This window comes from Cibotium barometz, chromosome 42 (assembly GCF_041138505.1).
Source record: "Cibotium barometz isolate CiBa-2024 chromosome 42, ASM4113850v1, whole genome shotgun sequence".
Classification (NCBI taxonomy): Eukaryota; Viridiplantae; Streptophyta; class Polypodiopsida; order Cyatheales; family Cibotiaceae; genus Cibotium; species Cibotium barometz.
In genome coordinates this window covers 27,235,142-27,250,334 of record NC_141087.1, presented here as the reverse complement: position 1 = coordinate 27,250,334, position 15,193 = coordinate 27,235,142, and the positions used below count along the sequence as shown (strand labels likewise).

General features: G+C 44.6%; 1 protein-coding gene across 3 annotated transcripts in view; it reads right to left on the bottom strand.

Moving 5' to 3' along the window:
* Positions 1-9,074, bottom strand: part of LOC147614319 (mitotic checkpoint protein PRCC-carboxy-term protein) — a 49,724-nt gene extending 40,650 nt beyond the window's left edge. For 2 of the 3 annotated variants that reach the window (XR_015263105.1, XM_086780877.1), the window contains exon 1: positions 7,617-8,974. Coding sequence is in view for 2 of the 3 variants with exons in the window: in XM_086780877.1 (XP_086637003.1) it covers positions 7,617-8,906 (1,290 nt within the window). In the remaining variant the exon portion in view is untranslated. Of the gene's footprint in view, positions 1-7,616 lie in introns of all 3 variants that reach the window. The other variant, XM_086780876.1, reaches the window with a different exon arrangement.
* Between the last annotated feature and the right edge of the window lie 6,119 nt (positions 9,075-15,193).

The window sequence follows — 15,193 nt, the reverse complement described above, 5'->3', positions numbered from 1 at the left end:
TGGCAAGAAGCATTGGGAAGCAGTGAAAGGTGTCATGAGATACCTGAAGGGCACACAGGATTTGTGCATTTGCTTTGGCAAACAGGATGCATTAGTGCATGGTTACACGGATTCGGATTATGCCGGTCATCCAGATAACCGGAAGTCTACTACCGGTTATGTATTTACATTCACAGGAGGTGCTGTGTCATGGATATCCAGGATGCAGAAGTGCACAGCCTTATCTACTACAGAGGCCGAGTATATTGCAGCCACAGAGGCTTGCAAGGAGGCATTATGGCTATCTCGGTTAGTGGTTGATTTGGGTTATACAGGGGATATTCCATTGTGACAGTCAGAGTGCCATCCAGTTGGCAAAGAACCCTGTCTTTCATGCAAAGACGAAGCATGTGGATGTGAAGTATCACTTCATCAGAGAGGTGATAGAAAACAAGCAAATTCAGCTTGTTAAGATTCATACGGATGACAACCCGGCTGATCTGTTGACGAAGAGTTTGCCTCCGGAGCGGTTTGCTCATTGCAGACACTTGATGGGCATTGGATGAGGCCAGTTTCAGCCTTGATATGGCCTTGTATATTATTATGTACATGCTGATTTTTTCTTTTCCTTCATTTAAGGGCACTTTGCCTTTAAGTGGGAGGTTGTTGGGGTAAAGGCACTATGCCCACCCTTATAGTGTGTACAAGCCCATAAGTTATAGTACATAGTACACTTAGTACTTTTAATGTACTTAGTGCACTATGTGTACTAGTGCAATATACATGTGTGATAGGGGAGTCACACACTCACTTGATGAGTTGACTTATCCCCACAACTCTCTCTCTCTCTCTCCCTTGCTTCTCTGTGTATGTCTCCCATGAATGAACTCTAACCCTAATTCTCATTCTCCCACACACTTTGTCGTTCACCGAGATTTCTGCCGACTTATTTCAGTCATTGAGAGGGCTTTGCAGGACTGATAGTTATTTTGGTCCATTTTGGCAGAAGATCCAGGACGGGAGCTCATTGATTGACCAAGACTCGGTGACTGCGCAGTCTACCATTCAGGCTGCAGGAGGTCAGTGGATGATTCGGAATGGTTTACTATTCCGTAATGACGAAATTTGTGTACCACAGATCCCGGACATTAGGTCCAAGATTCTGAGGGAGTGTCACGACGCCCCTTCTGTTGGACACCCTGGGGTACACAGGACACTATCATTAGTGAAACACACTTTTTATTGGCCGAAGATGAAAGGGTATGTAGAAGATTATGTTCTCAAGTGTCAGATTTGTCAGGCAAATAAAGCTGAACGCTTTAGACAGGCTGGGTTGTTGCATCCTTTGCAAATCCCAGGTAATAAATGGGAAAGTATTTCCATGGATTTTATTACCGGATTGCCAAGAACACATCAAGGCCACGATTCTATTTGGGTTGTGGTAGATCGCTTGACAAAGATGGCTAGATTTTTACCGACCCGGAAGACTATTACAGCTACGCAATTAGCTCGGCAGTTTATCGCGCAATTGTTTAGACTGTACGGGTTACCGCAGGACATAGTCAGTGACAGGGACTCTAAGTTTACGAGTGACTTTTGGAAACTTGTTTTCGAGAAGTTGGAAACTTTGAATTTGAGTTCCTCTGATCATCCTCAATCTGATGGCCAGACTGAAAGAGTGAATCAGATTTTGGAGGATATGCTTCGAGCATATGTATCCAAAAGACAAAGTTCATGGAAGGATTATCTTCCTATGTTAGAATTTGCATATAACAGTACTAAGCATACGAGTACAGGGTTTAGTCCTTTCATGCTTATGTACGGTTTTCAACCAAGATCACCTGTTACAGTAGGATTCTCAGGACTTCAGCATGATGCAGCACGTAATTTTTTGCAAGATATGCAGGAAATGTTACAAGTTGCGAAGGAATCTATTAGAAGTGCTCAAGACCGAGACAGGTTTTATTCTAATAGACATCGTTCACCTAGAGAGTTCTCTGAAGGAACGATGGTGTATTTGCGAGTTTCGATAGATTCCGAGACTTTACGGACAGGTAGATCTCCGAAATTATCCCCTAGATACTGTGGACCATTTCGTGTTACACGACGGATTGGTTCAGTTGCATATGAATTGGATTTGCCTTCTCATGTGAAAGTTCATCCTGTATTTCATGTCAGTAGACTTAAGGAAGTACTGGGTGGAGCAGATCAGTCAGTTACTCCTCAAGAAATTATAGATGTACAGGACATGACATTTGTTCCGCACGAACCTGAAAAGATTCTTGGATTTCGTGAACGAAGATTGCGTCATACGCTTATCACGGAATACAAGATCAAGTGGAAGGATCGTGTTGAGGAGGACGCTACATGGGAGACATTGACTTCTCTTCAGAGAGATTACCCTGGCTTTTTAGTGAGCTCAGGAGTGAGCTCTTAGAGGAAGGGGAGTATGTCATGTGCACAGTGGGTATCTACCGTGTGCTATACGCATGCAAGACTAGTTTCGAGGCTTGGGGAAGCTTGGAACTAGGCAGGCTGATTGACGAGCTGAGTTAGGGATATACTAACGGGCGGACACCCAAGTATGGACGGGCGGGCGGCCAAGTGTGGACGCCCGATGACCGGCCAAGAGCCTATAAAAGGGTGGCCAAGGTTAGTTATTGATATAGGGAGTCTCGCGAGTTTGTGAGAGCTCTATGGTCTTGGAGCCTGGATCTAGTGCAGATGTGCACCTGCTTTGTGCAGCCGAGGCCGGCAGCAATCTCGAGGCCCGCGAGGGCAACTTCGTGGCGGTATGGGACGTCACGAGGAGGAGATTGGTCGGTACGTCAACCTAGTTAGCTCAGCTCGTGGCTCGGTGGGGACAGCCAAGATTGTGGGCTTGCCCACGGCTGTCATGGTTGGGAGGTGAGTCAGGCCTGCACCCCCTTGCTTGTTTGTTGTTCGTTTGTTTGCAGGATTCGAGTTTCGAACCAAGATCGATCACGAGGGGATCCGTGGGGATTTGACATGGCTGTGTAACCAACCACTGGGAGCTGGGGTGCCGCCTAAGCAAATCCTGAGAGAGCGACTTCATGAAGAGGTCCACCGTACTGTCCTCCGTCGAACAGAACTCTAGCAAGATGTCATCAGCAACGATCTGTTTACGAACAAAGTGCCTCTGGATGACCATGGGTTCCTCCAGTGGAAGCCCAAACCTGCAATGTAACCTCCTGCTGCTCCGTAAAACTGCTCCTGGGCCATAAGTAGATCCCCTCGTGTCCGAATCTCCTCCCCAAACCGAGTCACTCCAACCGTGGAGTCGGACTCCAACCAACAATCCCCCTCCTGTGTACAAGAGTCCATGATCCTTCGCATGATGCTGCAGAAACCACAGGAAACGCAATCCTGCCTCCCAAAGAGACATCTGCAACCATGAGCTCAACCGCCTCATCAGGAAGCTCCCGTCCAAACTGGTGTCCATCAACCAGATCAATGAACCATACAGCTTCTGAGTCACAGAGACATCACACTGCTCACAAGGATCAACACCTGTTACGGTGCACAAACAAGTCGTGGAAACCTGATGAAACCTGTCAACCACCCCCTCTGAATCCGGAACCACAAAGCCTGGAGAAACCACCTCCTTCTGCAAGTAAGCACATGTCACCTGCATGGATTTCCGAAAGGTCCCTGTGGAGAGAACATCCTCAACTACTGGAAGTTCTCTGTCCCGAACACGACGAGACATCAGAGCATAAGTGACCTGTTCAGCTTCCTCTGACTCACGAACACAAGAACTACCAACCTCAGTACTGGAAAGTTCCTGCCAACTATTGCCATCTACTGGCAAGCTATCCACCACCTGGTCTCGGAAAGCCCGCACCTGCAGCGTATCCACACTTAAGTGGCCATTACCAGACTACCACTCATCACAAACCCGAGGACCTCGGAGAGAGAGTACTGAAAGCCTGTAAACTCAATTCTCCACTCCACCTTCCCAAAACACTTGGCCTGTTGCTTTGTCCCGGAGAGCAACAAAATGCTCATCAAACTCCACCCGTACGCCAGTCTTGCAAACCTGATGCAAGAGATGAAAACCAAGTGCCGGAACATACAACACCTGGGAGGAACGCTTCCCCCCTCTGCCATCGAGAACTATCTCCATCCTGCCCTCACTGTGAACTGGGATAGTGGACGTATCCCCAGTAAGGATATGACCAGAAAGCCTGCAGAGATCCTGTAAACCGGAACAGGAAGGAGTCATGTGCCTGGAAGCACCACTATCAAGAATCCACTCCCGAGTATCCGTTGCGGAGAGTCCTCCAATCTCCTCCCTACCTAAAGAAAATGAAGCATCGGTGTCCATCACCTCCACGTGCACAAAAACCGGAGTCTTCATGATTGCTGCCGAGGAATCTTCACCCTTCTCGGTCTTCCGCTTGGGACACTGCCTCCAGTAGTGGCCTTTCTCGCCACAATCATTACAGGTCCTCTCTGCCTTCAGCTTCTCGCGGTCAGCGTCGGACTTCTTCTCAGAAGACTTCTCCGATGAAGCCTTCCCTTTGCCTGAGTTACGGCCTTTCGACCGTTGGCCAGTTAAGGTCTCCGAACCTCCACCCTGAGGAGGGTTCGTGAATCGTTCCTCCTGGTCCAGGACCATGGGCACAAGCTCCTCCCATGTGATGGTGCTGAGCCTGCCACTGGTAATCAAAGACAAGTAAAATGCTGAGTACGAAGAGGGCAAATGTGACAGCAACGTTATGGCCATGTCCTCTGACGATATCTCCTTCCCAGCTTGAAGAACCTCCTGCTGAAGAGCCTGCAGCTTGTTAATATACTCCCGCATTGTCGACGACTTTGCAGGGCTCATAACCCGCATCTGTACTTCCAAGGAAATCCTCTTCATAGGTGATACCCTGTTGTAGAGTGAGGCCAAATGCTGCCATATACCTCTGGCCAGCATCATATGCTTTACATGATTGATTACCTGTGGTGTGCAGTTCAGGAAAATAAACGAACGGACCCTGGCGTTGACACGATCCCACATCTGTGTCTGGGCCTCCCGGTCCTTTCGGATCAACGGTAACTCCCCTTCCTCTACTTCCAGCCGTGGAACACCAACAACGACGAAATCGGCGAGATCGTAGGACTCCATAACAGATTCCATCATCACCTTCCATATGCCGTAGTTGCTCCCGTCCAACTGACGGTCCACCGGGAACGTGGGGAGTGTCGGGATCTTCACATGTCTCTCGGCCATCTCAAACAGATCTGTCATAGCGGGGATGTACTCTGAAAAGGGTGGGTGGGTGGGAACAAAGAAGAACTAAAACCTGCAAGTGGCTGTCCAGCAAATCAGCCCGCCTTCCTCTTGCTTCTCCTCTTCCCGAACAGTCCAAAACAGTCCACCAATCAGCCACAAAACAGCCCCTCTCTTGCTCACACAAATCCCAAGACCTATCTAGAGCCTAGGGCTCTGATACCATGTCAGAATACGCAGCGGAGATGATGACCAAATCTGGGAACACGAGCAAAAACGCAGGCAGAAAAACAGCACAAGAGAGAGAGAGATGTAGGCGTGTAACTCTGCTCTATATACACAAGAAGATCCCGAGGAATGATACAAATAAGGTATGGGAGCTGGGGTCCTATATATACATCCCATAGAGGGCAGTCGGCCAGCACAATGAGTGCCCACGATTGATGAAAAAGGTCCCACGACTGCATAAATGCAGTCGGCCAGCATACAAATGCCCACGACTGATGAAAACCAGTCGGCCAGCAGCCCTGAAGCCCACGACTGATGAACATCCAGTCAGCCAGCACTGGAGTGCACCTGGCATCCTCTGGCAGCCCTCCCAAGCCCCAGAAAAATGGGAAAAAATAGGGGAAAAATACGAAGAGTGGGGAAAAATGGGAAAACACCTCATAAGGGCGGGCTTACCCGCAACAAAGGCCCTGGTGTATAAATCTAGACAGGAGATGACTTCTAACAGACTCATAGGCAGCATTTAACGGTTGTTGATCATTTTAGCAAGTTCATTATGCTTATTCTTTGCAGGGTTAATGTGACTACCGAAGAAATTACAAAACTCTTTATCTAACATTGGTATCCAGTAGGTAGCATACATAGGACCATTATATCAGATCGCAATGCCAAGTCTACCAGTCATTTTTAGAGGGCTTTGTTTGATAATTTTGGTACTAAGTTGAATTTTTCCAGTGCATTCCACCCACATACGAACAGCTAGACAGAGATTTATCATTTACCACTTCAAGCACAGCTCTAACCGCAAGAGTCAATTTCTCACGAAGTTTTCGGGATGGAGAAATATATACATACCTAGATGAATCCAAGAACATGCCCAAATTCACCTTTTAGAAACGTGCATGTTATATACTCATGGTAGTCAACCCACAAGACTATATAACTATCAACTCCATTATGCATAGTATGGACTAGATACTACGACATCCCCACTAATGTCATCAGTGCCCAATAGTGGGTGTAGAACTCTGTATCAAGATATGTTCTCACACACGCACTCCACACACACACACACACACACACACACACACATAAGAGCATATATTCACACAAATCCCTTCGTATTGAGTTTCTGTCAAACCTCTGGAGATGCAGGGCAGACTCGGCCATAATGAAGCCGAGCACTAAGGGAAGTAGCAAATAGAAAGAATTAGTATAGCAAATGGGTAGTTGATAGGGCAAATGCACCGCTAAAGATAGAAAGAATAAGCACAATATCAACTGGCCGCAACTCGGACGAAAACTTCACAATGTGAAATCTGCATGTTTGGTAATACGACTGTATTATATACCTAGATGAATCCAGGAACATGCCCAAATTCACCGTTTAGGAACGTGCATGTTATATACTCATAGTAGTCAACCCACAAGACTATATAACTATCAACTCCACTTGACAAGAACTTCTTTGAAGACTATCCGGTATTATTGACGGACTATTTGGAGGCTCTGCAGCTTCCATCAAGTTAGCAGAAGTGCATGCCATGTGCATTCCGCACTTGGATGCCATGTGGCCATATCTGGACCGCAAGTGCAAAACCTAGAGTGGTATCTCACCCCTTGTGAGCCCCAGTCCGAGACAAGTCAGCCAAGGATCCACCTTAGAGTCCATGGTCAGGTGTGCATGACCCGCACATGAAGGTAGTGCATGTCCTGCACTCAGGTCACCCTCTAGAATGATGTGGAGGTGTACCATGCATTGTTAGGCTTTCAGCCAAATGCAAGGGCACCAAAACATGCAAGTAGTTGCATGAAGTGCATGGGATTCTGACAGTGTGAATACCATCACATGAACCAACAACATGACCTCATGGTGTGACCTCCCCCTACAGTAAGCACTCCAAACATTGGGCTTACAATGATAAGCGTAGCGTCATCACAAGAGTTTTACACGTGAATTGGGCATCCTAAGCAGAACATAACTCTCATCAGATAATGCTAATAAAAGCTTATCCTCAGAAACCAGAAAGACTGCAGCTAAAGTAAAAGGCACACAACTGATGGAATCAAAGAGGACCAAGACAATTCATGGATCTGAAAGACAAAAATATGCAGGCATATAAAGTTTTCAAACCAGGTGTATTTCAGGCACAATGCTGAATGTTACCTTGTATGCAGGTCCAAATGCAATGCCTGTGGTTCTGAGCTGGTCCTCTCTTAGTTTTGTGGCCGTTAGGTCAGACTGCTTCACTTCAATAACATTGGGAGGCACATTCTTACCACCCTTTCTTCTCTCTTTTGTCAATATCTTAGCAAGAGGATCCTCTGCATTCGACTCAGCCTGATGGGAACCAGTAAAACTGGAAGTTTCATGTGCAAGCACTCCTTGATAATGATGGTCAGACACACAATACCCTACTGATGCAAATACTTCAGAACTTTCTTGAGAAGCAAAGCTGGAGTGGTAAGAGCCTGATGACGGTGGGGTTGAATCTACAATCCTCTGTGGATCCACCCCAACATCATGGCCATAATTTTCCCATGTTCCCCCCGAATTACTGACGTGGTTTTCAAATGCATCAACCTGCAGATCTCCCCCAGCAGAATGGTTATGGTTATTCCACGTTTCAGCTGCATGTCCATGCCTTGATGATGAAGAATCATGAAGCAGCTGAGGAGCAGTCTCCAAGCTTATGGTCTCTGATTTCGAAGGTGAATAGTTGACAGCATTACCTATTTCCAGTGTGGCATGATGACCTGGGGCATACCCACTTCCGAGTGTTGCTCCTATGTTTTTAGGTTTTGGTAAGATAGCTGCCAGTCCTGTGCCTTTACCCAGAGCCATAGCATCAGTGGCATGTCGTTTAGCCTGCGGCCGTACATCGTCCTCATCCAGATCTTGCAAAAGCCCCATGTTGATCGATGGCCTGAACTCCACGACACGCTTTGAAGCCCCACTTGATGATGGCTGGGATTTGGGAGGCCCCAGGGATGTCAACATAGATGAAGTTGTGCTTTTGGGGGGCGGCAGAGCGCTAAACAGTGAGGTCCTTTTGTTGGACAGTGGGAGCGATGCAACTTCCTTTCCAGTATCTGAAACCTTGATATCCCCGTCTGCAACCCTGAACGCAAAACCTTCGTCGCCGTATGCATCTCCTGCAGCCCTTAAGGTCCCGTCTGTAGCCCTATTTTCCCCGTTAGAGACCCTAATTTCCTTTTCTGCAACCCTAACTTCTTGTTTCAGTGTGTTTTCCTTATCTCTGCTTGCCGATTCGGGACGAGGGAGGGAAGCAAAGAGAGAGCTTCTGAGCGCCGAGGGATGCGCAGTGGCCGACGCCTCGGGAAAGTGGGGACGGGGGAGGGAGGCAAAGAGCGGCGTCTGACGCGGCGGTTCTTGCCGCTGAGGCTCTACGTCGTCGTCATCGTCCGAACCGTAGCTTGCAAGCAGAGACTCCATAGGCTTGCAATCCTTCGTGCTGTGAGGCAAAGAACATCAAAAATAAATACTGATGCCTTACTCAAGAGAGATTATATATAATTGAAAGACGATATACTTGAACATGAGGTGAATAGTTCTGTCCTTGAATTTTGATTCATGTTGCTCAAGCAAAGATGATTCTGTCTTGAAGTGTAGTGTTAGGCACATTTTTAAGTGTAGCTACAATTGATTCATATGGCTTTTTATCAACACTCTTTAACAGTACAACAATACACGCATCTTCTTCAATAACTTTTTTCAAGGCACTTAGTTGTTGCTTGATATCTTTGAATTTGTGTCATGCTCTCTGTGTTCTTTTTCTCAAGCTTGTAGAATTGCATGAGGAGGTTAATCTTGGAGCTCTTTCAAAACAGTGTATGTGTATTTAGAGTTTCAAACTTATATCCTAAGGTGTGAACATGTGTGCGCAAAAGTGAAAACGTACATGTGGAGATAGAAACGTACATGTGGAGATAGAAACGTGCATGTGCAGAAGTGAACGTGCGTGCACAAAAGTGAGCGTGCATGCGCATCTTGCACTAGTTCTTTTTGGAGGAATGTCTGAGGTGGTAGTAATCTGATTTCACTAGCAACAATCAAGGCAATGGGCCGTACCATGAGCTAGGTGTTCACCCACCATGGGCCCCCAACCAGAGATGTACTGAGAATACCAATGATTAGAGAACCAAATGTGGGTATCTAGGTGGATTCTCCATCTTGCAACCTTCTATCTCTTGTAGCTTCACATTGCTTTCTTTGACTCTTTTTCTACTTTCTTTGATATTTTTCAATGGGATTTTTTTGATGAATGCCCTTCTTCATCTGGCAAGGGTGAGGTGCCTTTTTTTGGCCCACATGGTGAGGCTTGTTTTGCGAGGGAGGCCAGTGATAGAAGGGGACTTGGTGGTGCAGGGATTTCTACTTCATGAGAGGTCGCTGAGCAAGGTGGAAGGAGTTTCATGTTGCATATATATTTGGAGATGGCCCTGGGGCTCCATGAATTGGGTCTTGTCTTTTGTGAGGTCTGTGTCAATGAGAGTTTTTGTGTTGCTGGGAACCTTGGGTTGCCATTACCATCGAGCCTTAATGCTTTTTATTGTGACTAAAGAGGTTTGGAAAACCGATGGTGTGACCTTAGGGACCCAAATGCTTATGTTACCTACATAGTACCACTTGGGCCACTAGAAGCATGTCATGCACCCACCATGTTTGTGGAGTGCATTTTTGTAGAGATTGCCTTACTCAACGGGGCCTCGTGGACTGCATTGCTTTAGGTAGCCAAAGTTGTTTTGTCTTGGCATAGTATACTTGGGCCTCTAATAACTCCCTTTCAACAAACCATATTTTTGGTTTGGGGTTGATGTTCAGTGTTTAGGTACGGGGTGCAGGTGCCATGGCTTTGACTAGCAGATGCTAGACCTTCCACTTGGGTACCCAAAATTTTAACTACCCTTCATAGTAAGCTTGTGGTTAGAGTAATACTTTCGGTACCCACCCCACTTGTCATCCTTATCATGATCTTCTAGGTCAACAACTTAGGCTATGTTTATTGAAATGTGGCAATTGTGTAACTTTTCTTGCTAAGACTTAGCTTACACTGGGCCTCTTATTTTAGTGCAGCTTGTTTTATTTTTCTTCCTTTTTCTGATGAATAGCATTCAAGGCATTCTCAAACAAGGGGCCATGGTAGTATCTAAGTTTTCTACGATTGAAGAAGCCTTGCATTTCAACATCACTAGTATTTTAATTCCTAGACAAGGAATGGTCCTAGCCCCTTGAGCTTGCACTTTTGGTTTTTTGTGTTGTATAGTAGAACCATGTCCTCGACTTTGATATCTCTGTCCTTCAGATTTTCATCAAGATTTTCATCAAACCATTCCTTATGCCTTAGTGTTTTGACTATCATTCCATAGAGAGTGTGCAGTCGGGCTTCATACAAGCATTTTAAGTTTGAATAATCGATCAGTCAATACATTCCCTGTGAACCACTCCTTGAAGGCTTACTACCAAGGATTTCATAGGCATGACAACATGTGTTCCCTATGTTAAGTGAAAAGTCACTATGTGGATGGTGACTTTGTAGGCTATCCTATATGCCCAAAGAGTGGCAAGTAACTTCTATTACCAATCATTGCATGAGGCTACTACCGTCTTAGTCAAGATAGCACAGATAATCTTATTGGTGCTTTCCACCTAACCATTGGCTTGGGAATAGTAGCGTGAGGATTTACGATATGTACGACCATAAAGTCACTCAGGAGGAACTTGATTACATCATTGGGTTCCTCTATTCAAGTAAACACCCAAACCTAGTAATTATATTCTCGTATAGGAATTTATCTAATGCTCTTGCATCAACCTTTTGGGTCACAAGGTCTCTATCCACTTGGTATAATAGTCTGCGGGGCGATGATAAATTGTGCTTGAGTATCTTGAGCCACTGGACTAATTGGTCCAACAGTCAATGCCCCACTTTTCAAATGGTTAAAGAGATGCTATAGGGTGTAGGGGCATTTTATCACAGTTGTAAACACCACCAACGAAATCACTGACATTCATTGTAGAGTTTTACAATTTCGATCGCATCTCCAAAAACAAAGTCGACCAGCTACCTTGGAGTGGGCTTGCTCAAGGATTTCATATTTAAATTCTTGAGGACAACGCCTCATGATTCCGCCTTGGCCAACTTGTACAATTGTCCTGCAATCAATAAAGGCTACTCTGTCACAATTGATGGGTCGTTGTTGGGAAGGCCATTGGCCAAATAATGAGTGATCTCTTTGGTCCATTCCAAAACAATGTAGAATCTGAAGAGTTGGGCATTAGGAAGTTTATCCTCTACTCCAACCGACAATTCTTGGGGATGCACGATAAGTGATTGGCATGCACATGCTATGAGCCTTTCTACACGGTCACACCATGAAATCAAACTCTAGAAGGATTAAGAGCCATTGGGTTATCCTCCTCATGGCATAAGGTTTATTGACCAAGTAGAGAAGTGCGTGATGGTCTATGATACATAGGAATTTGTTTGCTAACAAATAATGGCAATACTTCTTCATAGCATAGACCATCGAAAGTCCTTCTTGTTTTATTGTAGTGTACTTTTAATCAGCATCATTCTGTTGGCTGGCGGTTGGTAAAGCTGATAGGAAAATCCATGTTATGCTCTTGGGGCTATGCCAAAATGTAGCCAATTGTGAAAGTTGAGGTGTCTATGTGCACATGAAAAATAATATCATAGTTGGGACATCGATTGCTAGGGCATTCCTGAGAGTGTCTAGGCCTTTTGACACTCATCCGTCCACTCAAAGATGACAAGTAGCCGGTACAAGTGTCTCGCTATGTCAACATATAGGATTATAAATTGTTAATAGTATCTGACATATTCCATGAAATGCTGGACACCCTTGAAGTTAGTGGGTGTGGTGGAAGATGAAGAATTTGCTTCACCTTACTATCATTAGTGGAGATGCCATATCTGTATTCTGTGCCTAACCCAAAATTGGCATTTGAGCTCCATTTGAGCAGGTTGAGGGATATTTGATATACTCTGCACTTTTCCAATACCTTTCTAAGGCACCAGAGATGTGCTTTTTATTTAAAATCAACACAAAAGTGATCCATGAAAACTTCAAGGAACTCTCCAAGGTATTCCTTCTATGCTCATTAATAAGCCTTAGGAAAGTGCCTATGGTGTGAATAGGTCTAATGGCTTGAATCTATATGCATAAATGTCCCACTCCGTGTGGCCAATGGAGTTTTATTTTGATTATTCGGGTCTATTTTTAGTTGGTTATAGCTCAGAACCCATCAAGAAAGCTATAGGCCTCCTTGCCTACTACTTGTTCTAGCACATGCTCGATGAATGGTAACATGTAATGGTCCTTCATCACTGTGGATGCATTAACCTTTTTGAGGTTAACACAAACCCAGATCTTCTTATTTTTCTTAATTACTATGACTATTTGAGATAGCCATTCTGTGTGCTCTGTTTGGTAAATGAATCCAGCTTTGATGAGTTTATTAATCTCATCCTTAACCATTCTGGAATACTTTGATTTCATTTGGTAGGCTCTATGCTGTGAAGGCCCTGCTTCTTCCACAATAGGAATGGTGTGCTTGACCACCTCTGGGGGTATTCTCTTCGTGTCTATATATTTCTAAGCAAAGTAGAGTTGGAATTCTATGAATAAGACAATGAGGTCTTTTTCTTCTTCAGGAGATAGGTCCTTTCCCAATGTATATAGATTTGGGATCCTCATTAGGTCCTACTAGGTTGACCTCTTCAACCTCAGCCGATCCATCATAAGATGTCCTAGGCTTCTTGCCAGGGGTTCACTTTGCCTTCTCAAAGTGTACAAAGCGGTCACCCACATTGTATGTTTTGAAATGCTCAAGCACCTATCTAAGGTCTTCTTGCAAAGCGAGAGTTTTATGAACTCAATCAATTCTATGGGTTCCTCTCTCTTTATGGCCATTAACCTGACCAAAATTTCAAAAAAATTGAGCTCTTTTGCCACTAATGGTAGAAGTCTACATGGGAGTCTATGGCCTTGACATATTGATGAAGCCAATGGTCTTCTTTCCCTCCCTAGAAAAGATATAGGTTATCCCTTTTTTATCTTTTTGGGCCCTAACCTACCACCTCTTGGGTCACGAAGATCGTTTTCAAATTTTGGTGCACACATTGCATTGCTACAACATTTAACATATCTCTACAAAAGTGATTTCCTTGCCATCTATCGTGACATATCTTGTGCTTGTTTTTGTTAGGAGGATTTCCATAGTTTCCAGAATGTGCATCCAATTTTTTGAGTCTTCCAGCTCTAAAATCGAGCAAACTCTAAACTTTCACATTCCTCATCCAACATTTTATGATAGGTTTGGCACATGTTTAGCTCAATGGTGTTATTGTTGCTTATGGAATCTTCAGCAAAAGGTCCACTACTCATTGGATGAGTTTCCCATATTCGTAGGTTCACTTTGAGGGTTTCATTTCTCTTCCAAACATAGATGTGGTCTATGTGCCAATCATGGAATATTCAGGTTTCTCTCATGAAGAGACGATATAGGATACAATCATAAGAATTAGGCTAATGAGAAAAGTACATCACCACAAAACAGTGGCAAAAACTTAGGCCAACAATTTTAATTAGGCTACTGAGAAAAGTTTATCACCATAAAAGAGTGGTGGGAACTTAGGCCAACAATTTTAATTATTAGGTTTCATAATAATTTATTGGGTTCACAACAAGCTTAACTACCAGTAGGTTGGTAGTGTTTAGGGATGGTTGTCCCCACTTCTCCTTACATTGCTTGGCAATGATGCTGACCTCAGCCCCTCCGTTTGACCTAGTTATCCTTATATTTTCATAGGGAGGATGGCATTCATGTCATTGCTTTCAAAGTAGTTACCTAGCTTATTTACCTAGTACCTTTGAAAAGGCTTGGTGAGAACGGCCTCTACCTTAGCAGGTTCTTCATTTTCTGACTCATCCATGGAGTTTTAAATCAGTTGTTCTTCCATTCCTACTTTTAAGTTTCATCCAATCCTTTAAGTCCTGCCACAGGCTTTAGACTTCCTTGGAGTAAGGAGCCAACAAAAAGTTACACTTGGGAGGAAAGAAAGGTGGAAAGTGCAGCTATGTCTCTAGGTGTCTATCCATTATCACTTTCATAGCTTTTGGGGCTCGTAATGGTGTATAGAATGTGTATAGGCCCAATGAGTGTGGTACTCTTTGGTCATTATCCAAGGGTTTGGATTAGTTCTTTCCTTGGTCTTCTGTTGAGAGCAAGGTGAAACTAGTTTCTGCATTAGCATCCTCTCCAATGGTTGGGACCACTAGAGGTTTAGCGTCCATTTAAGCTTGGCATGCTCTTACCAGTTCTTGGGCTTCTTCCTCAATAGGATTGGGATACTCTGTCAACTTCTTAGGCAGGTTACTAGGGTCTATGAATTATTTCTCTAGGTCTTTGGTAAGATGGGGATTCATTTCTTCCTTCAAAGAGGATGAATAGATGTTGGAAACTATGTCCTCACTTGTGATCCCTCTTAAACTATCACGTGGCCTTCTATCTTCTTGGTTCTTCTTCTTCTAGTCTTAGGGTAACTCGAGCTTGTTTTAAAACTTTTTCAACTTGCAATACTTGAGCCGGCTTACATGCTCTTTGAGTACTGGGATCTAGAGCCTATCTAACTTCATAAGCAGTGACTCTCCTCCTATTCAACATTCTAGTCACGATATATAGAAAATTGAGGCTTT